Here is a 22414-nt window from a genome sequence, read left to right on the forward strand (position 1 = left end):
GATTTAGTAGCATTCAGTGGTGTAATATCTGAATTGCAATCTCCTCACATCACCTTCACCTACCTTGAAAGACCCTGTCTAGAGTCAGTATTCAGTTTGTGCTAGGTCACTGTAAAACATGGTTTTCCAACATGGCTGCCTCTGTGGAAGAGGACCCACTCCCAATGTAAACATAAAAGGCTCATTCTAAAGTAACAACAACAAAAAGATTCTTATTTTCAGGTGATTATACATGCATGAAAATAATATATTCCATGTCTGCCTTATTCTGAAAATAGAGCGCCACAATCTTCTTTTAAAATGCATTCCAATCATCTAAGCCTACTACAATTATAATAATCTGTCAACTCAATGGTGTAGGGTTCATTTTATTTGTATAGCCCAAAGTCACAAAGTACATTTGCCTCAGAGGGCTTTACAATCTGTACAGGGAGTGACACCCTCTGTCCTTAGACCCTCGGTTCCAGTGAGGAAAAACTTGCCCACAAAAACCCTTTAACAGGGAAAAAATGTGGAAGAAACCTCAGGAAGAGCCACAGAGGAGGGATCCCTCTCCCAGGACGGACAGACGTGCAATGGATGTCACGTGTACAGGACAAATCAACACAGACATATTGTACAAATTGACATCCATCTTAACTGTGCTGAACTGCGTTTTCTAGTGAGAGGCTGCCATGTCCCAGCTTTATGTCGGGTCCTGAATGCATCATAAGACGTGTCTCATTTCCCAGCTTCCTCTGCACTTCCTGCTCTCCCGCTGTGAGTGACAGGCGGAAGGAAAACAAGATGCGGTAATAAGTTCAGAGACGAGCTGTGATCGGTGACAGACAGCGTCATTAACGCCCCTGCTCTGTCTCACTGACCCTTCTTTAAATGCCATTTGTTGGTAGCGGAGGTGTGCGGCAGTGATCAGCGTCAGCATGCAGTTCTCTCCCACCAACGGAGACTTCACGTTCGTCTCCTCCACGGAGGCTGAAGGTAGGCTAATGGCAGGGCTAATGCCAGCGCAGCTCCGCGGCCAACAGGCCTGAGAAGAGCTAGCATCCACTGCCTGTGTGCGAGCTGTATGGACTGTCAGGAAGCAGCTGAACGTGTACACAGTGCAGACAGCTTCAGTGAGGGACGTGCTGCCGTGTGGACGGACACGGTGCTCTGAAAAACGCTAACATTACCGTACGTTAGTACATGAGCCAGCTATCGTTAGCTAGTTAACTCCTCACAGGGCGATACGTGTCGTTCATGAGCGCTGTTCACTCATAAACACACACACACTGGAGGACTTTTATCTAGATGATTTGTCTATATTAACTACATCAATCAAAAAAGATGCCAAAGGGCCAACGTCAAGTAATTTCGCTGTATGACGAAGCACAGCCTTCAGTTATGTGGACTCTTGTTTACACTGCTCAGTCAAAGCGGATGGAGCGAGCAGCAACACACGTGACTCACTCATGAAGTAACGTTCATGCTGAATATAGCACAGATTAGTATTATTATTATTATTATCACAGCGATTATAACATGATGAGCTAGGTGCTTCAGTTAAAGTAGAGATCTGAACATGTATACATGTTGCTGGCTTGTTTAACAGATCCGAAACAAATGAACATGTAACAAGTGCAAGGTCAAACAGTATAGAAAAAACCCCCACTTGGTATTGATTTACTGTTCATTTATTCATCTCTTTAATGGCTCAGGTGTAATTCTTAATGCAAACTGTTCTGTTTTTGTACAATGACTCCCTCTGTGCAGAGAGAGTTGAGTATTTGAGCTGATGGTCATAACAAGGGATGCACAAGTTATTGCACATATGTAGATTTTTCTTATGTATATTTTTTAGAGGCAGAGCCATATGTTCTTCATTCGATTCTATACTGTGTCACCGCTTTTACCGCATGCCTTGTATATAGTGTTCTGTGTTACTGTGTTACTTGTTACGCTGCAGCAATGAAAGAATTTCCTACTATCTATCTATCTATCTATCTATCTATCTATCTATCTATCTATCTATCTATCTATCTATCTATCTAATGCACCCAGCTGTTGTTGTCAGTTAGATGAGAAAACAGGTGACACAGATAATTATGTTCATAATGTTCCATTGTAAGACTATAGCTTGTTTCTACATCCCGAGCTGCAATGACCTGATGAAGTGAGCTTCGTGATTAGAGTAGAGCTGGATTACTGTACGTATTGCCACAGTTGAAGTGATCAAACAAACATGTGCTCCACAGAGCTCAGCGGCACCATCAGCGCTCCGGACATTAAACTAAACATGGGCACTGACAGTGTTAAAGACCCGTATGCCACCACCTTCCTGAGGCAGCGAGGCTACGGCTGGCTGCTGGAGGTGGAGGAGGATGACACTGAAGAAAGCAAACCTCTTCTGTGAGTACATGTTATTTGTTTTCTATGAAAGCACGACATTTGTCAAACATCACCTGTGCCCAGCTAGCTGGCTCTGTCCACATGTGACACTTCACACAATCCAAAAGGTCTCCAAAGAACAGGAGCGACACATTCAAACTGATTGTTTGTCTCTATACAATAGCACTGTACACTAGTGTACTGTGGACATGCTGAGCAGCTTTAATCACCAGTGTTATGGTGATGTTACTTTGTGTATCTTCACCGCCAGCTTCACTCACACGTTATGGCCGCATAGTTTCTGTTGAAAGGTGGTGCTGGGCAATTAATGGAAAAGTTATGTAAGCCAACATCATGTCTCTCAAACAGTCAGCATGTTTTATGAATTAATTTCAACATACAGGTTGTCATGAACAACTGTAAGGCACCTTAAAGTAAAACAACAAATCTAACATCTAACTGTGTGTGTGTGTGTGTGCGTGTGTGTGTTTGTGTGCGCACAGTCATTTACAACATGAACCGTCCCAGAGAGTAGGCGTGGCTGCGTTCAGGACAGGCGGGTGTGTCACCCTGTCCTGAACAGGGTGTCACAAAGCTGTTTCAGACTGTCTGTGTCTATTCAAATAATGTCACTGTGATCCTCAAACAGTTTGTGCTACTTATATGCTCGACTCCATGCAGTCCTAATAATCAGTTATGATGAATAAGATTATTGACGAGGTTAATGTGATATTGATTTTGGGTGAACATGTGTGTTATTGAAGTGGCACGCAGATTGAACAAGCTGGCACAGATCTGAGTTCAGTAAAAGGTCAACCTGTTAATGAAGTCCTACTTGTTGCTATTTAATGTTTTTCTTCAATAAGCAGATTGTCTCTCATCGGTCTCAGTTTAAAGCTTCTGTCGTCTTCACTGTGTGAGCAGGGAGGAGCTGGACATTGACCTCAAGGACATCTACTACAAGATTCGATGTGTGTTGATGCCAATGCCATCGCTGGGTTACAATCGGCAGGTGGTGAGAGACAACCCGGACTTCTGGGGCCCTCTAGCCGTGGTGCTGCTTTTCTCCATGATCTCCATCTATGGACAGTTCAGGGTGAGCAGGACATGCTGAACCTCACTGTTCCAGGACTGTCTATTAGCTGTTTCCCACCTCAGGGGCGTAACTACCTGTAACTAGAACTGTAAAGAACCTTGTGAGGCTATGGTAAAACTTAATGTCTTGTTTTGGAGGGTAATGAAGAAATGTGTCATATTTGTTGCAACCAAGCATCTCTTCCTTGGCCACCTACAGTACAACCAGCAGCTCTGCCACTAAGCCCTGGAAACGCAAAGAACTTGTATTTCCAGTAGTATCACCACCTGAACACTGGCCAGCATTAGAACTGTGGAAACCAAGGCAGACTTTGTGATAATGGTACATATTATGTTGGCCCAGTGGAAAAGGATCATACTCTGTGTAGCCTCAGGGGCTCTTACAAGCAAGACTTGTGGAGCTGTTCTTTAGTATACAGTATATACTTATGTATATGGGCGTAGTGTTGTAATGGTGTGGTAGTTTTCATTGACAGATGAAAGTCAGCTTTTGTTCCGCAGGTTGTGTCTTGGATCATCACCATCTGGATATTTGGATCACTAACGATCTTTCTGCTGGCTCGTGTTCTCGGCGGTGAGGTAAGTTCAGCTGATACAGAGTCATGACTTGAACTTGTTCTTGTATAACATAAATAAAATGGTGCCCTGTTGTTCCTTTGTACAGGTTTCCTTCGGCCAGGTTCTTGGAGTGATTGGATACTCCCTTCTTCCTCTCATCGTTATAGCCCCTCTGCTCTTGGTGATTGGAGGGTTCGAGGTGGTTTCTACAATAACCAAAGTGAGTCAGAGACCACACATTAACACTTTTATTTTTCATATTATGTAAAAACAAAACTTAAACTGGATAGATTATGTGTCTGATAACAGTTAATGGGGAGAATTGAACCCTACTGTTCTTCTGTTAAGTGAGTGGAGCCAATCAATGAAATGTTCTGATCTCATCACAAATACACACCCCCTGCCAGAGCACAGCCGTGCAGCTGATGATCAGCTACACGGCTGTGCTCTGGTCTGATTACTTCCTTACTCAGTTTAATAAAAAGCACCAATTTTATCACATTCACTTCCAGGACATTACAGGCATAAATGTCGCATCACTGCACGGCACAGTCAGTAGAGTTTCACCAGCAGTGAAGCAGAGAGGAGTATGAAGTGGCTGAGGAAGAGAAAGAGGCACAGGGCTGAGCAGCAACAATAAGCCCTTGAAATCTTCTTACAGACAGAGAAAATGATGAGGGCTGCAGGTATACAGTGGTGGTCGAAGTTTACATACACTTGTAAAGAACATAATGTCATGGCTGTCTTGTGTTTCCAGTTATTTCTACAACTCTGATTTTTCTCTGATGGAGTGATTGGAACACTTCTTTGTCACAAAAACATTCATGAAGTTTTGTTCTTTAATGACTTTATTATGGGTCAACTGAAAATGTGACCAAATTTGCTGGGTCAAAAATATACATACAGCAACATGATTTAGCAATTTTGGTGACTAAGAAAGTTGTGTCAATGAAATGAGCTCCATAGCATGGCCTCTTAACTTGTGAGTGATCATGAGTGACTACAGCTGGTGACTTCAGGCCATTTAAACAGGGCTCATTGGATACAAACGCCCACAAACCATACAATGGGAAAGTCAAAGGAGCTCAGCACGGATCTGAAAAAGAGAATCACTGACTTGAACAAGTCAGGAAAGTCACTTGGAGCCATTTCAAAGCAGCTTCAGGTCCCAAGAGCAACAGTGCAAACAATTGTTTGTAAGTATAAAGTGCATCACACTGTTTTGTCACTGCCACGATCAGGAAGAAAATGCAAGCTATCACCTGCTGCTGAGAGAAAATTGGTCAGGAGGGTGAAGAGTCAACCCAGGAGCACCAAAAAGCAGATCTGCCAAGAATTAGACGCTGCTGGAACACAGGTGTCAGTGTCCACAGTCAAGCGTGTTTTGCATCGTCATGGACTGAGAGGCTGCCGTGCAAGAAGGAAGCCCTTGCTCCAAAAGCGGCCCCTTTAGGCTCGACTGAAGTTTGCTGCTGCTCACATGGACAAAGATAAGACCTTCTGGAGGAAAGTTCTGTGGTCAGACGAAACAAAAATTGAGCTGTGTGGCCACAATGCCTAGCAATATGTTTTGGAGGAGAACCACCACTGTGCTTGACAGTAGACATGGTGTTCTTGAGGTAGTCGGTAGCGTAGTAGGTTGTGCAGGTGCCCCGTGCATAGACGCTACAGTCCTTGCCGCAGTCGGCCCCCGGCTCGAATCCCACATCGGACGGCCCTTTACTGCGTGTCATGCTAAATCAGGCTAGAATGAAGGTTTAGAATGGCCTTCCCAAAGTCCTGACTTAAACCCCATTGAGAACATGTGGACAATGCTGAAGAAACAAGTCCATGTCAGAAAGCCAGCAAATTTAACTGAACTGCACCAATTTTGTCTAGAGGAGTGGTCAAAGATTCAACCAGAAGCTTGCCAGAAGCTTATGGATGGCTACCAAAAGTGCCTAATTGAAGTGGAAATGGCCAAGGGACATGGAACCAAATATTAGCATTGCTGTATGTATATTTTTGACCCAACAGATTTGGTCACATTTTCAGTTGACCCATAATAAAGTCATAAAAGAACCAAACTTCATGAATGTTTTTTGTGACAAAGAGGTATCTGTTCCAATCACTCTATCGAGAAAAATGAGAGTTGTAGAAATAACTGGAAACTCAAGACAGCCATGACATTATGTTCTTTACAAGTGTATGTAAACTTCGACCACCACTGTATATGTAGTTACAAAATATCCAAAATACCAAAATAGACCCCACATAAGTACAAGGTGACATCTTCATATAACTTGTTTTGTAAGATATTATAAAGGTGGCAAATGCTCTCCTTTAAGGAGTCAGAAACAACCCCTTGGCTTGGGTGTACAGGAGTCTACATAAAACCCAGTACACATCACCTGCTGTTTAATGAACTGCCTGGACAGTAAAGGTAGACAAGAAAAGTGCGATATTAATGCAGTCCGTTTACTGTTTACCATATAGATCACTATGCTTCTCAGATGATGAATAAATGTAATGATACTTTACTGTCCTGATTTTTCAGCTGGGCGGAGTCTTCTGGGCTGCTTACAGTGCTGCTTCGCTGCTCGTCGGAGATGAACTTAAAACGAAGAAGCCCCTTCTCATATATCCCATTTTACTTTTGTATATCTACTTCCTGTCACTATATACTGGTGTGTAACTGAATCAGCTGAAACTGTGGACCTTTTCATGGACAGTGACTCTGGGGCATGGGAAAAAGGCAAACTATGAAACCAGGATTTTTTAAAAAAGGTGTTTATTTCTTTTTTTTAACTCATGTTCAAGTTCATGACAGTGGGGATGTCGGGAATATATATCATTGTATATAGTTTTGTCCCTTATGCCTTTGGTCAATAAAAAAGTGCAGATGGTTTTACAGCTTAAAATTCTGTATGCAGACTTGTTCACAAGTGGAATACTGTACAACTCCCATAGTCCTGAAGTTGAACAGGAAATAATCATAGGATTGTTTTTTTTTTGTTTTGTACTCTTTATCCAATTGAACAATGTGGTGCCAAATATTTGTGTGTGTATATGATTAAGAGAACACACAGAAAGAAAGAGATTGAGCATAACTCTATTGTTCCTCATTGTTATATACTGAATGTACTGAGTGTCCATTTCTGCTTTTCATTTTCACACACTTGTTTTCTTAATTTATGGGTTTCGGCAGCAGGAGCAGGTTGACTGGGGCAGTTAGAGTGATATAAAATCAATGTCTACTAAATGTAGTGCCTTGTTTTCACACTTCCTGTGTTCTGTCTGTCAACAGTTTAATGCAGGAATGTAATCATTTGATCAATAATCACAGTAAATTAATAGTTATTTGTCACTGGTATTTCCTGACGGATTGTTGCATTGCAGCTGGTCACATTAATATATTAAACAGTTTTGTATATTGCAACACCCTTAAGGTGGTCTCAACAGGTTCTATCCACCTACAAAACTTCTGTTGTTCAGTATGAAGGTATAAACATGTAACAAATGTCAGGGATTTGAGGGTTATAGGACAGATTCCAATTTTGTCAAAGTGGTCATTTGAATTGGATTCATTTTATTCCAATAATGAGAGAGGGAGCACGTTTTCAAAGACCTTTATTGTGCTCTCCGAAAGAGGAGCAAAATTAAGCTTAAAGACGTCAGATCTTCTGTGCTACAGCTACATGCAAGTAAGTCAAATTGGCAGAGGTCACTATAAAAGATAGAAATGAAAGGAAAATGATTGTGCAGCAGAATTGGCAGGAAAAATCTCATGTCCAGAAAGTTTGTAAAGGTGTGTATAGTTCAGTGTATAACAGTAACTTATGTTCCCGTCCCACTCCTGATATGCCATGATTTTAAGGTGAGGAATGTAGTGCTAATAATATGTTCTGAATATATTAATGTTATTAAAATAGAGGCTTGGTCCGGAGAAATAATATAGGATAGAGTGTTCTATACAGTGAGCCAAGAACTTAGCCAAAAATGTACCATCACCACGTGAAGGAGTGATACGAACAAAATGATTTCCTTTGCAGACAGAGCTTCTTCCAATTGTTCATGAATGGACAAAGTTCATTTTTGACGATGATGGTACTAGATAAGGATAGTTATAGGATTGCCAAAGTTATTACAATTCATCTTTTTGGTTTATTTTAGTTATCTGTTGGCTCAGTTTATTTTCTTAGACGCTGATGTTCTAATTTATGTAGTGACTGTAATAGTTGGAAAAATAAAAGACAATTTTATAGGCAATATTGATAGTGTTTCATCTCAAGTGGCCAAATTTTGTGTCATAAATATCAGAATAAATCCTGCTAATAACAATTTTACATCTATCTCAGCAAGAGGAAGTGGAAATGCTGTTGTCGCTTGTATAATAAACCACAATTGAACCTTGTGTTGCCTTACAAGGCAGAGAAGCAGGTGAACAGAACCATTCTTCGTTGGTGGTTTAATTTCAAATTGAAGTTACAATTGAGATGTATTCTTCTAAAGTTAATACTGGAGTCACTGTAACTAAAAGACAACTTAGAATATTGTTGTTTTAGTCAGTTGTAACTAAATTATAGGGACATGAGAAAATACAAATTAATGTTGATAGTTGTTATGGATTATTTTGTGATATCATGTATTGGAAAATGAAAACATACTTTATCTGTCTATAAAATAAGTGTAAATGGCAGAAAATGGGTAGGACTAAGCCTAATATTGGTACACAGGACTCAAAACACTGAAATAATAATGAACCAAAGACAAAAGAACCAAAGGCACCATATACCAGCAACTAACAGCTAATTCAAAACTCAAATGTCAAATTGCAAATGTTAACACTGGCTAGAGAGAATCAACCTCCTTCTTGATTGTATTCATGACCTAAAAAACCCTGTTAAGATTATCATCACGTGACTGCATTGTAAAATGACCCACAAGCATAATTCTAGTCCCCAAAAAAGCCAATGTGGAATTACAGGTATGTTATAATTAGGAACAAATCATCAATAAAAACTGAAGGAAAGGAAAGGAATGTAGTCTGTGATGCATTTATTTCAAATAACTGAAACATTAAACCTGATAAGATTTCTTGTTCAAATTGTAACTTAGATGACTTGAAAGTATTATGATATTGTTATCATTTCTCTCATCCCCTATCACTGTCTCTCCCTTTTTATGTAAGTGTATTTTAATTTGATTACATTCTCTTTTGTTTTAGAAGTGATGATGGTCGAGTATTAAAAAGTGCTTTGTTGCACCATGCTATTTATATTTGTAAAACCTTTTCATATATTCTAATAAAGGTTCTATAAAAAAATCCTATAATCTTGTCTGTCCGCAGTTCTCGTTTGCGCTCGGTGTTATCGCGAGAACAGCGAGAAACCCAGAGATACGCTAGCTCCGTTTACCTCCCGTGGAAGTGACAGAGAGCCCTGCCTGGACTTCCTCAGCGCTCATGGTGAATAGCCACTGCTGCGGTAACGGGCGGAGGAGAAGAAGCCGCAGAAGGAGTCAGCAGTGGCAGGGGACTCATAGTTCGGAGTCAGTCTTGTAGGTTTAGCAGTATTACGTGTACCATCGGATCCTCACGACCCAAGAAGGGAAGGGAAGGGGAAATAAGGAAAGATGGCGGCCGCGGCCTCGCCGGGCTCCGGCTCGTCCACCTCCTCAGACTGGATTGTGCTGAGAGACGGTTGCCTGCGTTGCGACGAGGAGGGCCTGCGAAGCCTGTCCTACCACCCGGCCCTCAACGCGATCCTGGCCGTCACCAGCCGCGGCAGTATTAAAGTCATTGACGGCACTTCGGGGGCGATTCTTCAGGCTTCAGCACTGCACGGTAAGCCCCGGTGCCCTCTACCAGGCCCGCACACCAACACTTTGAATTTTGACAAACCAGCCTCGGATTGTCAACACGACACGGAGCGAGCCGGGACTCGGCCAGCTAACGTTAGCTGTTCCTGGCTGTTCTCTCCAGGCCTGCGTGGATTCTTTGCTACATTTGGTGTATCCTGCTGTGCTTTAGCAGACCCGCAGTGTTTGGACATGAATGTGTGTGTGCTCCAGGTTTAAGCTGTGTCTCCTAAACGCCGCTGTCTGCCACATTTGCGACATATTTACCACACAGGCTAACCGCCACCCGGTTAAGTTAGTCATCGGTCCCTGTCAGCCTCCGTCAGCCTGGAGGTTAGTCACGAAATGCCGCTAGAAGTTCACTTTGTACTCGTGACAGCCGAACGAGCACATCCACCTCTGCCTCGTTAAAGTTAGTACACTGTCAGTGTTAATGTGTGTTACTGTGGGAGCCGCTAACAGCTAGCGCCTCTTCGCTGCCGTGCTCTGCTGTCAGTCACTCGCTGTGATGCTGACCGTACACTGACTCTCATGGCTCAGGTTCACTTGCTCGGCTAATCCAGTCGAATGAGCAACAACACTTGTGTTGTCGGTGCTGCAGGCCGGCACACAGCGTCCTGTCATACCGCACTGACAGGACGCTGCAGGCAAAGTTTGAGCCAGAAGTCCACAGAGTTTGTCCAGCTGTGCTCCAGCTCACCGTGTACCTGCAGCACCGATCACTGTCAGGTCAGAGAAATCCAGGGATGCAGCTATCAGACATTTATTAGAGTTCTAGTGTTTCACCATTTATTTCACACCAACACTGAGGATGTATAAAACCACAGGAGCGTCTCTGTTCAGTTTCACCTTTCCAGTCACAGTAGTGACATAAAGTCAGCTCATCGCTGCATCTCATGTCCTGAAGACGGTGATCCATTCTTACCATCTGTCTACATCTTAAATCACGCTGATCTGCTGGAGCATGTCAGTATGTCGGCAATCAAAGTGATCTAGTGAAACAAATCCAATTGTTTATCAGCACCTGCTTCCATAAAAAGCATTTACTGTGGATTAAGTCATTCTTTTCCTTCCCACCAGAGCCAGTGCTCCAAGTTACTCCAGTCCTGAGACTGAGACTGAGACTGAGTGTAAACAGTGTTACTGCTCACACTACTGCGTTGTGTTTGATGTGAGGATTGTGTCACATGACCTCAGGATGAATTCTTTTTGGGAAATAAGACTGTTAGGAGATGGACATCTTACAAACAACCATCTTCAACATCCACTCGTGTTTTCTTTCATTGATTCTGTGTCTGTATGTTCATAGTCTTCATAAAAATAAACAGACCTCACTGAGCTGTGGGATGTTTTGAATGGAGACAGAAAGACTGACAGGCAGGTTTTCAGTGCAGTGAATTGTCATGGGTGGTCATTTGAGTGGGTCAGTACTGATCTCCTAATCTCCTCTTTGTCTGAGGACTGACTGTTTCCAGTTCAGACACCACTGCACCAATTTCTGATCTCAAGTTGAACACACAAAGTTTCTTTGCTTACATGCCAATGAAGACTCTGCATACAATATTTCTGTTATTTTTTAGACTTCACACAAACCTCTCTTCATGTCCCACTGCACACACTTACTTATTTACAAGGAAAATCTGTCCGTTTACAGCCGGTGTGCCTGTTACTACAGTGATGTCCTTCTTCAGCACAGTGAGGAAGAACACCAGGAGCTGAGTGTTTATCAGATAACATTAAGATGGCCGATTAATCAGAGCATACCAGGACAAAATGCCTCCTAAATGACCATCAAACCGGTTGAAATAGGATTTAAAGGCTGCTCTTCTTAAACAGAGGGAGTGCTCACACAGGAGAAGGAGGAGGAAGTGACAGCATCAGTGATCTGTTTGAATTCCATATTCTCTGGTGTCGCTCAGCTAAAAACACGTTAGCTTGTTGTTCACTACCGAGCCTGTTTGTAAGCGGTATGGACACCTGTGTCTCCTCCGCTGTCCTCCGTGCGACCTCGCTCTCATTGAAACACAGAGTTACGAAGAGAGACCCCAAACAAGGAAATAATGTCCCCTGGACACATCCACAGTGAGTACATGTGTCCGACACGTGCCTGGAACACATGCATGATGTTTTTGTTGAATTGACATAGTTTACCTTTTCCTTATGAAAAACATGATGATCCTCTTGGCGTATATACTCTTCACTGCATTTCTGCTCCACCCACCAAGTTCATGTTCTAAAATAACCCAACAGACAGAAATCTGTCAAACAGTGAAGGTTTGCTGTCCACTGAATGTGACTGCTGTAGCTCCTCCACTAACTATGCAGAGAAACTCATGCAGTAAATCAGTATTCACCTCAGTCCAGCAGCTCCAGGCCGGGCAGAGTGTAATTGAAAAAGACTGCATTACAGCACTTTATTATTTTACCCTAACACTTTTCATGTACTTGTAATACATAACCTTTGTAGTTTAGATGTAGTCATACTTCATGCTCCTGTGACTGGATGCTGATTTGAAGATGCTGACTAATTTTTGCTCTCATACAAATTCTAATAAGATGACTGCTAGCACAGACATCCTCCAGCACAGAGTCTTTGAATGAGCATATGGAATGTGGACAGGTCTGGACTGAGTGTGGATTTTGATAATTTTCTTCATATTTTCTCTCTTTAAACAAACAAACAAACAAACAAACAAAAGACATGATGATTGCAGTGTGACAGTCTCTGTGGTTCCTGGAGCTGTAGCTACCACTGAAAACACTGAGCCCGTCCCAGGATGTATTTGTATTTGATGGGCAGGTTTTGTGTAGTTTAGAACTGCCACTTAAAGAAGGTGATATTATGATATGACTTTTTAATGCTCCTGAAAATTCTTTCGTTTATTTTTTGGAAAGCAACTACTTTTTTTATACTGCTCACAGACTTCGGCACACACACACACACACACACACATGTTTGACATATAACTGTTTAATTTGATTCAGAAAATTCAATCAAATGTTTAGGCCTAGAAAAACAGGCAGAGCAGACCTGTAGACTGTAGTGTGAGTGGTCTACTAAGAATACAGCTTACCCTCTACATGAAAAAATCTGTATTATCGTAATCCTTATAATTTGTTGATGGAAAGAGTGATCAGTACTGAGGTCATTTCGGCCTACATCGATACTAGTGTTGTCTGTGTTTCATTACAGTAGCTGAAAATGAAAGTGAAACACATGATGATGATGATGATGATGATGATGACGATCACTAAGTGTAAACCAGATGTTGTAAATATTCAGAAACAGAAACCTTCATCTGTTCAATAAGCAATAATTGTCACATTTAAACGAGTGATTATTTATTTTTTGGAAAGTATTACGGTGTGGTGCATGCATGCAGTGACTGAATGTGATAGATGAGACGAGTGATAGTAGAAAAAGAAGCAGCATTTGGCACATTTTAATAATTGTGAAAACACAAAGGGAGAATTTGCAAAGTCAAAGTGTCATTGAGCAGGGTCCACGAACAGCCTTCACAGACACATGAGGACTGTGCATCCAACAGGCAAAAAAAAGTATTTCTATGCTTCAGTTTCTATCTGCTTTGTGTAGCAGAGTGATTCTGCAAGCAAGTTAGTGCATTCACTGGGTGGTTTCAGACACACACAGTGAACACAACTTGTTTCTAAAGTGCACAGTTTCTAGTTCACTGTAGTCAGTCAGATCCAGAAATGGTTTATATCGAGTACATTCCTCACTAGTGGAATCTTCAGGAACACGCTGAGAACATGTTGAACACTGGCCAATTGCTCTTTACAGGGTAAAGCAGCTTTTAGCTTCTATCTTTACATCAGAACCTCCGGCATGTCAATCACCAACCTTTCAAGTCAGTAGATAAACCAAAGGGAGACGCCTCAACCAGTTGTCCAAACGTAACATTATGTAAATGATGCAATATAACAAACGCTGCTAGTGGATATGTGTATTCATTGTACAGTAGAAAAGAGTAGAATTACTGTGTGGCTTATGTTTGTATTCATCATGAAGTGAATTCAGCTTCATATAGTCTGTCCAGTATCCACACAGTAGAACAACTGATGCTATCAATGTGGCCTGTCAGAACAAATGTTTGGCTTTGATTTGTGTCGAGCAAACATGGTTAATAACTAAGTTACCCTCTATTATCGCCACACACTCCACCAAAGATAAATGTTTTTTTCACTTTGGACCTTGCTTCTAGCCTTTCTCCTTCAAACCTTCTGACACTGTGTGCTGTCCTTTGTTCTATCACAGCTAAACCTGGTGGTCGTGTCAGGTGTCAGTACTTTCCCGCAGTGGACAAGGTGCTTTTTGTGGATGACTATGCAGTGGGGTGCAGGAAGGACCTGAACGGCATCCTGCTCCTGGACACAGCTCTCCAGCCTCCAGTGGCCAAGCCTGAGGATATGGTCCAGCTGGAGCTGCCAGTCACAGAGGTAAGAGAGGACTTCATAATTAACACCAGAAACACCAGGTAGGTGATTTTACACTAGAGATGGAATGATTCATCAGCTTACCTGTAGACGGGGTAGAATTCTATTATTTCTTATTTAGATTCTACTTCATTCTTTGAGATCATTTTAGGGTTTACTCACAAACCTTCTGATCACCCTGCTTTTTTAAACTCAGTTGATTTTAGTTTTGGCTGTGTGAACTCTGTTGCAGCCGTAACATCCAGCAAATGTTTAGCACAGGCTGCTGCTGCAGGGTGCACGTGCATCGGCATGACAGCTCCCTAAAGGTGAAGCTGAAACATCTCCATCACCCCTGGTGGCTAGCTGTTGGTCTAGGAAGAGCTTGATTTGATATGCAGCAGAGTTTTCTATGTGTGGAGCAAACATCTGAAACATCAAAACCAGTGTCCATCATGTTCATTCAACTGTGGGAAGCCCAAATCATGATCACATTCAATATTTAGTTATATTTAGTTCTCTCGGGTTACAGTACCTTAACGTTGGGTAGATGGCAGATAAGGTGTACTGATTCAGTCAGCCGGTAATGTTTTCATCCATCATTGAGCGTGAACAGTTAGCCCTTGTTTAAAAAAAGTAGCCCAAAGTAAAACATCCACACAGCATGTCACAAAAAATAAACGTATTCTTTAGACTTCATTTGAAGTTAGGACGAGCAGTCTCGATGAGGATCCTCAAGTTCAGACTTATGACTTGTTTTGACTTCCTGACTTGTAAATGTCATTACACGACTACTAAAACACTTTTGTGGAATAAAATGTATGTAAATATAATTTTTATTCAATGTTATTTCTAACACAATACAGCCAATACAATACATCAAGTCTGCATGTGGCCACTTTCTGGCCACTGAAAATCAGGATTAAGAAGTCTTTTCTCTGAAGACAGTGACACCAGTGACTGTCCGACCAATGAGAAGTGATATGAACCAACAGTCCAGCAGGAGCCAGCTGTAGTGTCAGGGGCTCGTCCAGCACATCCTTCTGTTTGTGCGTGTTTGGCCTAGTCATTCTTTTTACTCTGTCTAGCATCCAAATAATCAAGTTGAATTAATACAAGGACAGTTCATTATGAAGTTATGATAACTTCAATGTAATAGACAGATCTATTATCAGAACTAGAGCACACAGAGACTATTGAAGACACACATTTGAGCTTGTGTGCTATTGTTCAATATAATAATTCAAACTAGATAAAGTTCTGTTAATGTTTTTTAATTGTTTTATTTTGCATGTCTGCTTATGACAAAACTAAATGTTTCGATTTATGTTTGGATGTGATACACTTTGTTTCAATTACCCACAGTCTACAGTTAATTCCCATAAATCCTATGGAGTTTACACTTTTGAATATATTTCAAAAATTCCCCAGCTTATCTTTCCATGGAAAGTTTCTGGAAAGTTTTCTGTAAATTTACCCGGAAACTTTCTGGCCCTTCCCATCCTAATCAGAACACACATAGGTTGGTTTGTCTGCTTGCTACCCAAACTGCCCCGTTAGTCACAAAACAACGTTGCCTCATAAAACAGGTTCCAACCAAAGTATTCATCAACAAAAGCAACAAGTCGTAAACACTTCATGTAGTGTGTCTACAGACTGAGGTGTGACTGGAGTCACATGATCCTGCATCACCCATCATGAAGGCAGCACCAATGGGTGACCAGAGATGTATAGTAACGAAGTGGAACTACTTAAGTACTGTACTTAAGTACTAAAATGCAGTATCTGTACTTTTTTGGAGTATTATTTTTTCCCCCAACTTCCACTTTTACTGCACTACATATTTTTGATGAGTTTAATACTTTTACTCCGATACATTTTTCATGTGCTGAATCGTTACTCGTTACTATTGTAGCGTCCAGCCGGACACGTGATGAATGACGAGGCGATATTGAACAAACTGCATTTATTGCTGAACGGTTTGGTTCCAGGACTCGGTGACTGTCGGCCGTAACCACGCCAAAAAAACAACAGAACAGTCCCGGTCTCACACATCAACCTCACTCGTGCGCCGTACGTCATACACCTGACACCCAGGTGCGCTCTCTCACCTGCTGCCCCGCCCCCTCGCTCTCGCATTCATTCAGACGCATTCACAGACCATGGGAAATCACAGAACTCTACCATGAACATTGTAACACTGTAACATTAGAAGTTGTGCCTTAATAAATATTTGAAATAATATAAACAACAGTACTTGTACTTTTACTTGTACTTTTACTTTCAGTACTTGAGTAGCATTTTTTGCATACTTCTACTTGCAATACTTAAGTACAAAACATTTTGAATACTTTAGTACTTTTACTTAAGTATGGTGTTTAACGAACACTTCAACTTCTACTCAAGTCAGTTTTTTGATATAGCACTTGTACTTCTACTCCACTCCTTTACTCCAGTACTTTATACATCTCTGTGGGTGACTCAGGCAGTTCCAGTTCTAACTCAGATATATGTGTGTCTCTTCAGGCCCAGCAGCTGCTGTCAGCCTGTCAGGAAAAGATCGACGTGTCCAACACAGAGGGCTACGAACTCTTTCTCACCCAGCTCAAAGAAGGCCTGAAGAATACCTCACACGAGACAGCAGCCAATCATAAAGTGGCCAAGGTACGTCTACCAGCCTTTCATAATGTGCTGTTCTGTTTTATTGTTTCCTCCTGTGTGAATAGAGATTTACTTGTGACATTAACCACATGACCGAATGTGGTCATGAGATATCTACTGTGGGGTAACTCCTTATGCTCATCACCAAAATGTGGTTCTGTGGGGTCAGGCTCACGTGAAATGCATTGTCACACACGGCATCCAGTGAAGGCCGACCTACTCTGCCTCTTACTGGTCAGAAACACATCATGCGCATCATGGGATTGACAGGGGACGGCTGTCAGCTTTCCAACAACAACAAGAACTGTTCATGATGGAAAGTTGAAGGCTGGATTCCAAATCTTGTGTAGAGATGTGTTAATGTGCTGCTGTGGAATAATGAGTCCTGAGCACTGTTTCAGCATGTACGTGCTGTGAGATGAGCCAGCCAAGGAAAACTAAAAGTGTTTCGTCACTCTGGAGAGTAATTCACTGAACTTGTTTATGTACTCTGTGTTTTTGTGTCCTTCTGTCTCAGACTGAAAGCTTCTTTGGGGTGGACACAATAACATGAACACCTGTATTATCTAGCCTTTAGTATGTGCTGTGTGTAGCTTGTGTTTAATTATTGTTGACGTTGAACTGTGGTTTGTCCCAGCAGCCATCCCCTTTATTTCAGGTCAAAAGATTGTACATTTAACAGATGTGACATATTTAAATGTTCCTGCCGTAATTATTAGGGATCTCCCTGACATTAATTAATGATGTGATAGCTTCTTTGTCAATGCGTAATGTCATTGTAACAAACTGTGACATCCCTCGTAATTATTTTGGCTGAAATATGACAATACATTTATGATTATGACCGTTCTCAAAGGTTTTATCTGCCTCACAGGCCAAGGTAATATTCAAGGACTGCATGTATTCATTGCAACTTAATCTGCCTTCCCTCCACTCGTTGACCAGAGCAGCTTCAGTCTTCAGCAGCTTTCAGTGTTGATAAGCTATGACTTGTAACCATTTAGAAAGCTTTTGATTTTAATGTACATGAATGTCTAAATGCCTCAAAGCATTGCAATATTTTACTGCGCCATCATGTGAAGAGCTTTGCTGTGGTAAATGGACTGTACTTATATATCTCCTTTCTAGTCTTCCAACCACTCAAAGCTCTTTTACACTACATATCTCATTCACCCATTCACACACATTCATACACTGATGGCATTAGCTGCCATGCAAGGTGCAATTTTAATGCCTTAATGTTTATGGAACAAATTCTGACCCATGAGCAAATGTTAAGTGCCGTGCGATGTGTGATAATGTAGTTTTAATTTGAAGTTTGATTTGACTGTTTGTTAATGCACAGAAATGTAGAACTGACAATATTTTCAAGCTTCATTTTTTTTTGTATCAGTATAAAGATGCAGTGCTGCCTGCAGACAGCAGCAGTGTGTCAGAGAGAGCTTTGAACATGGTTCCCTCTGGAAGCTGCAATACTTTGTCATAATGACACTAACATCATGTGATGAAGTGAACTTGTACCAGTGTCTGCTTCAGGATTTGATCTACTTTCTCTCATCCGTCTCTTTTCTCTCTGTGACCTCTTACTTCTTTCCTTCCTTCAGTGGGCGACAGTGACCTTCCATCTTCCCCACCACGTGCTGAAGCTGGTGGCCAGTGTCATTGTCATTGAGCTGAAGAAGATCAACCAGAACGTAGCTGCCTTGTCTGTAGCCTCATCCATCATGGACAGGCTCTCCTACCTCTTGTCAAGCGCCAGGCCTGAACTCGGGGTGGGCCCTGGGCGCCCTGTAGATAGGTGAGCAAGCAGTACAACAAATGATCATTTGACGTTTGAAGAATCAAACAACTGAACAGTTTCCTTTAGTATGGCATCAGTGTGTCACTATGGAAAATATTCCAAAGTATTTGAATGTGCTGGTGAGGCCATGTTGTTCTGGTTACCTCTTGCCTCTCTTCTCTGCTCATGCCATCATTGGTTTTAATCAAGTAGATAAAATGTTGAAAGAGATTTTCACAAGAATCATTATTATTATCACTGCTAATGAAAATGAAAAGCATTAAAGCAGTGATGATAATGATTAATAATTTACACCATTCAAGAACAATATGTGCAGGACTCAGCAGGTGTGAGGAAAGTAAAAGGTGCTGTTAGACGGTGATGTCTAACAGGCTGTTTGAACGTTATGATCTGTTTATTCATGTGCACAATTAAAATAATTAAGAACAAATTAGCAGTTTGGATGTGAGAGCACATTTATGCATTTATGCACACAGATTATCATTATTTTTTTTCTCCATGACACCAGCAGGGCCTGGTCCAGCTCAGTCCAACCGTGTCAGTCCAACTACTTTTCAAAATCACATGTTGTTATGGATTATGGTTGACGAGGGGTATATGGATGTGTCTCTGATACACAATATGCATATGACAAAGATTTCACACAGACACATTCTAGACCTGCATACAGAATACTGTCCATTCTTATAAAATGTGTTGTTCCATGAGAGAAGAGGATGCAGAAGACAGGGTTAAGATGGAGGCAACTGAGTCACTGTGGTGACCCCTGAAGGGAATAGCCGAAAGGAGATGATGAAGAAGAAGAAGATTATAAAATGTGTTGTTCCCTACAGATCTCTGATGTACAGTGAGGCCAACAGGAGGGAGACATTTACATCGTGGCCGCATGCCGGGTACCGGTGGGCACAGCCTGATCCAATGGCTCAAGCAGGGTTTTACCACCAGGTGGGTTCTTGGAGAACACAGAGGACCACATAAGTCTGTAGGCATATACTCAGTAGTTTATATCTCTGTTTGTGTGCATTCAAAGGGTTATTTGCCTGCACATTAGTGCTTTTAGGTGTTTCGGTTCAGATGAAGAGATGTTGCTGCATTGGACAGAATATAATCATGGAGACAAGTCCTGTTAAAACTTGTGTTCTTTAGTGTCCTGCCAACAACCTAAAGTGTTGCCAGTGTCTGTGCTAAGGAGCAATAAATGTCAATGTCACCGTTGGCTTTTTAACAGCTGCAGTTCAAACTCTGAATTCTCCAGAATAAAAGTGGGCAGATGGAATTGTAGCCGTGTAAGTGTTTGTAAGCTTTACTGATTCCCTGTCTTTCCACAGCCTGCCTCAACAGGGGACGACAGAGCCATGTGTTTCACGTGCAGTGTGTGCCTGGTTTGTTGGGAACCTACAGATGAGCCATGGTGAGTGGAGATCATTAACATTAATTTAGGGTGTCCTGTCTATCATTGTTCATCAAAGGCATAAAAAGCTAAAAAAACAAAACAAAATGTAAAGCTTCAAACTGTTTTTGTATTCTTGTCTGAGGTCGACGTGGTTCTGAATTTTCAGGTGTTTCATACATACATACTAATAATAATTCAATAAATCAATAATTCCCAACGTTTTTCCCCAGGTCAGAACACGAGCGGCATTCACCCAATTGTCCGTTTGTGAAGGGCGAGCACACACAGAATGTGCCGCTATCAGTGACACTGGCAACCAGTCCTGCCCAGTTTCCCAACAGCCCAGACAGCTCCGACAAGATTGCCTGCTACGGCTTCGGTAGCTGCCCACAGTTCCTGGCTGCTGCCACCAAGAGAGGCAAGATCTGCATCTGGGATGTCTCCAAAATGATGAAGGTCAGAGTGACAAACTGATTGTTTGTTTGTGCGTCTTGTGAATGAGTGTGTGACTGTGTGATGTTGTGCCAAACAGGTGCACTTGAAGTTTGACATCAATCCATACGACCCGGCCATCCTGAGGCAGCTGATCCTGTGTGGTGGTGAGCAGAGCCAGCAGACACTGACCGAGTCTCGAAGACCAACTCTAGCTTGGCTTGAGGAGTCCTCATCCTGCTCTGACCTGCCCAAGCTAGAGGGAGACAGGTGAAATGCACACACACACACACACACACACACACACACACACACACAAACTTCTGGCCAACTGATTGGGCATGACAGGTATCCCCTGCAGTGTTTCCCCCTAGAATTTTTTTTCAGCAGTGGTGCTGCTGTGTCCGTGTCCATGAGGATGCGACGTTGACGTATTCATGCAATTGAGAATAGTTTCAGTGAAATGACCTTGTAATCTTTGTAGACAGGATTATACATGTTTGTATTTTGTCTCAATTTACAGCTTTTGACATTTTATATATATATATATATATATATATATATATATATATATATATTATATATATATATATAAATATGTATAGTATATGTATATGTGTTATATATAATATATATGTATATATGATATATATATATAATATATGTATGTTATATATTATATATGTATAGTAATAATATATATGTTATATGTAATATATATAAATATATATATATATAATATATATATATATATATATATATTATATTATGTTGTAATATGTAATATGTATAGTATATATGTATATATCTATATGTTTATAGTTAGATATATATATATATTATATGATATATATATATATTAATATTATATATATATTATATATTATATCTATTATATATATCTATATCTATCTCTCATCCATCCCAACCGTATGTGTGGAAATGATGAGGGTGAGGCCACAAATCATTTAATAATGAATTTTATTAAAATGACCATATTCAGTGTGAAAGAGTCTACCTCGCACCCGTCCTTGCATCTTTCCTTGTTCCTTAGCTCGCTCCTCTCTTCACTCCTCCTCTAATTAATGTAGCTAACGCTACTTAGCAGCTAACAAACATACTGTTAACATTAGCTTGAGAAGCTGTAGCATTTATGAACTGACAAAGTACATTTTCTGCTAATCTTTCCCAACGTTGCTGCGCCGCTTGCTTTTACCGCTTCACTGTAACTTTCTCTGCCCGCTCACTTTGTTGCACACTGCCCTAAGGAGCTACGCTACTCTATGTTACGCTAACGTTATGCTAGCTACGCTACTCGCTCCTCTAACACATAGACTGTGTATAAACTTGAACGTTACCTTAGTACTGTAGACGTACTGTGAAGAATGAGAAGAGGGTCTGAGAGGATTTGATGCGCTAGTTGAAAGTCCAAAATAACATTGTGTGTTGTTGTGCTCACACAGTAAAAATCATTAGTAGCGCATTAATATTAATGATCTTGTGAAATTTCAGCAGCAGTGCTAGTAATCTTACAGTGGTGCTGCGCAGCTACTGGATGAACATAGGGGAAACACTGCCCTGTAATAGTTGTTCAAAGGTAGAGATGTTGGTTTGTCACTGTTATGTCAACCCTAACTGAATGACCACACGTACTACATTATTTGAATATTTCCTCCACATTCTGTGACACAGTCACAGTGTCTTACTTATCTTATCTATCTCATCATATCTTCTAGTGATGACCAGTTGGAGGATTCAGACAGTGATGAGCATTCCCGATCAGAGTCAGTAACAGGTATGAAGACATGAAGGCACTGGTTCTATGGATGAACCAT

At 41.3% G+C, this 22414-nt stretch overlaps 2 protein-coding genes across 8 annotated transcripts in view; both read left to right on the forward strand.

Moving 5' to 3' along the window:
• Positions 1-734: 734 nt before the first annotated feature.
• Positions 735-7372, forward strand: yipf4 (Yip1 domain family, member 4). The gene is made up of 6 exons (XM_019267599.2): positions 735-978; positions 2235-2388; positions 3292-3463; positions 3964-4041; positions 4127-4240; positions 6557-7372. The coding sequence occupies exons 1-6, from the start codon at positions 921-923 to the stop codon at positions 6692-6694; spliced, it is 714 nt and encodes a 237-aa protein (XP_019123144.1). The 5' UTR covers positions 735-920; the 3' UTR covers positions 6695-7372.
• Positions 7373-9371: 1999 nt separating this feature from the next.
• Positions 9372-22414, forward strand: part of birc6 (baculoviral IAP repeat containing 6) — an 84225-nt gene continuing 71182 nt past the window's right edge. For 5 of the 7 annotated variants that reach the window (XM_027279496.1, XM_027279511.1, XM_027279506.1 and 2 more), the window contains exons 1-9: positions 9372-9844; positions 14135-14316; positions 16819-16956; positions 18558-18751; positions 19588-19699; positions 20083-20165; positions 20378-20603; positions 20680-20849; positions 22316-22374. In XM_027279496.1, the coding sequence (XP_027135297.1) occupies positions 9634-9844; positions 14135-14316; positions 16819-16956; positions 18558-18751; positions 19588-19699; positions 20083-20165; positions 20378-20603; positions 20680-20849; positions 22316-22374 (1375 nt within the window). In that variant the 5' untranslated portion in view covers positions 9372-9633. The remainder of the gene's footprint in view (positions 9845-14134; positions 14317-16818; positions 16957-18557; positions 18752-19587; positions 19700-20082; positions 20166-20377; positions 20604-20679; positions 20850-22315; positions 22375-22414) is intronic. The other 2 variants (XM_027279503.1, XM_027279509.1) reach the window with 1 other exon arrangement.

Source organism: Larimichthys crocea, chromosome I (assembly GCF_000972845.2).
Source record: "Larimichthys crocea isolate SSNF chromosome I, L_crocea_2.0, whole genome shotgun sequence".
Lineage (NCBI taxonomy): Eukaryota > Metazoa > Chordata > Actinopteri > Sciaenidae > Larimichthys > Larimichthys crocea.

Coding starts and splice junctions, on each gene's coding strand:
- yipf4 (XM_019267599.2), top strand. CDS start 921: ATGCAGTTCTCTCCCACCAACGGAGACTTCACGTTCGTCTCCTCCACG. Junction 2,389..3,291: donor GAAGAAAGCAAACCTCTTCT/GTGAGTACATGT, acceptor CTGTGTGAGCAG/GGAGGAGCTGGACATTGACC. Junction 4,042..4,126: donor CTCGTGTTCTCGGCGGTGAG/GTAAGTTCAGCT, acceptor TCCTTTGTACAG/GTTTCCTTCGGCCAGGTTCT.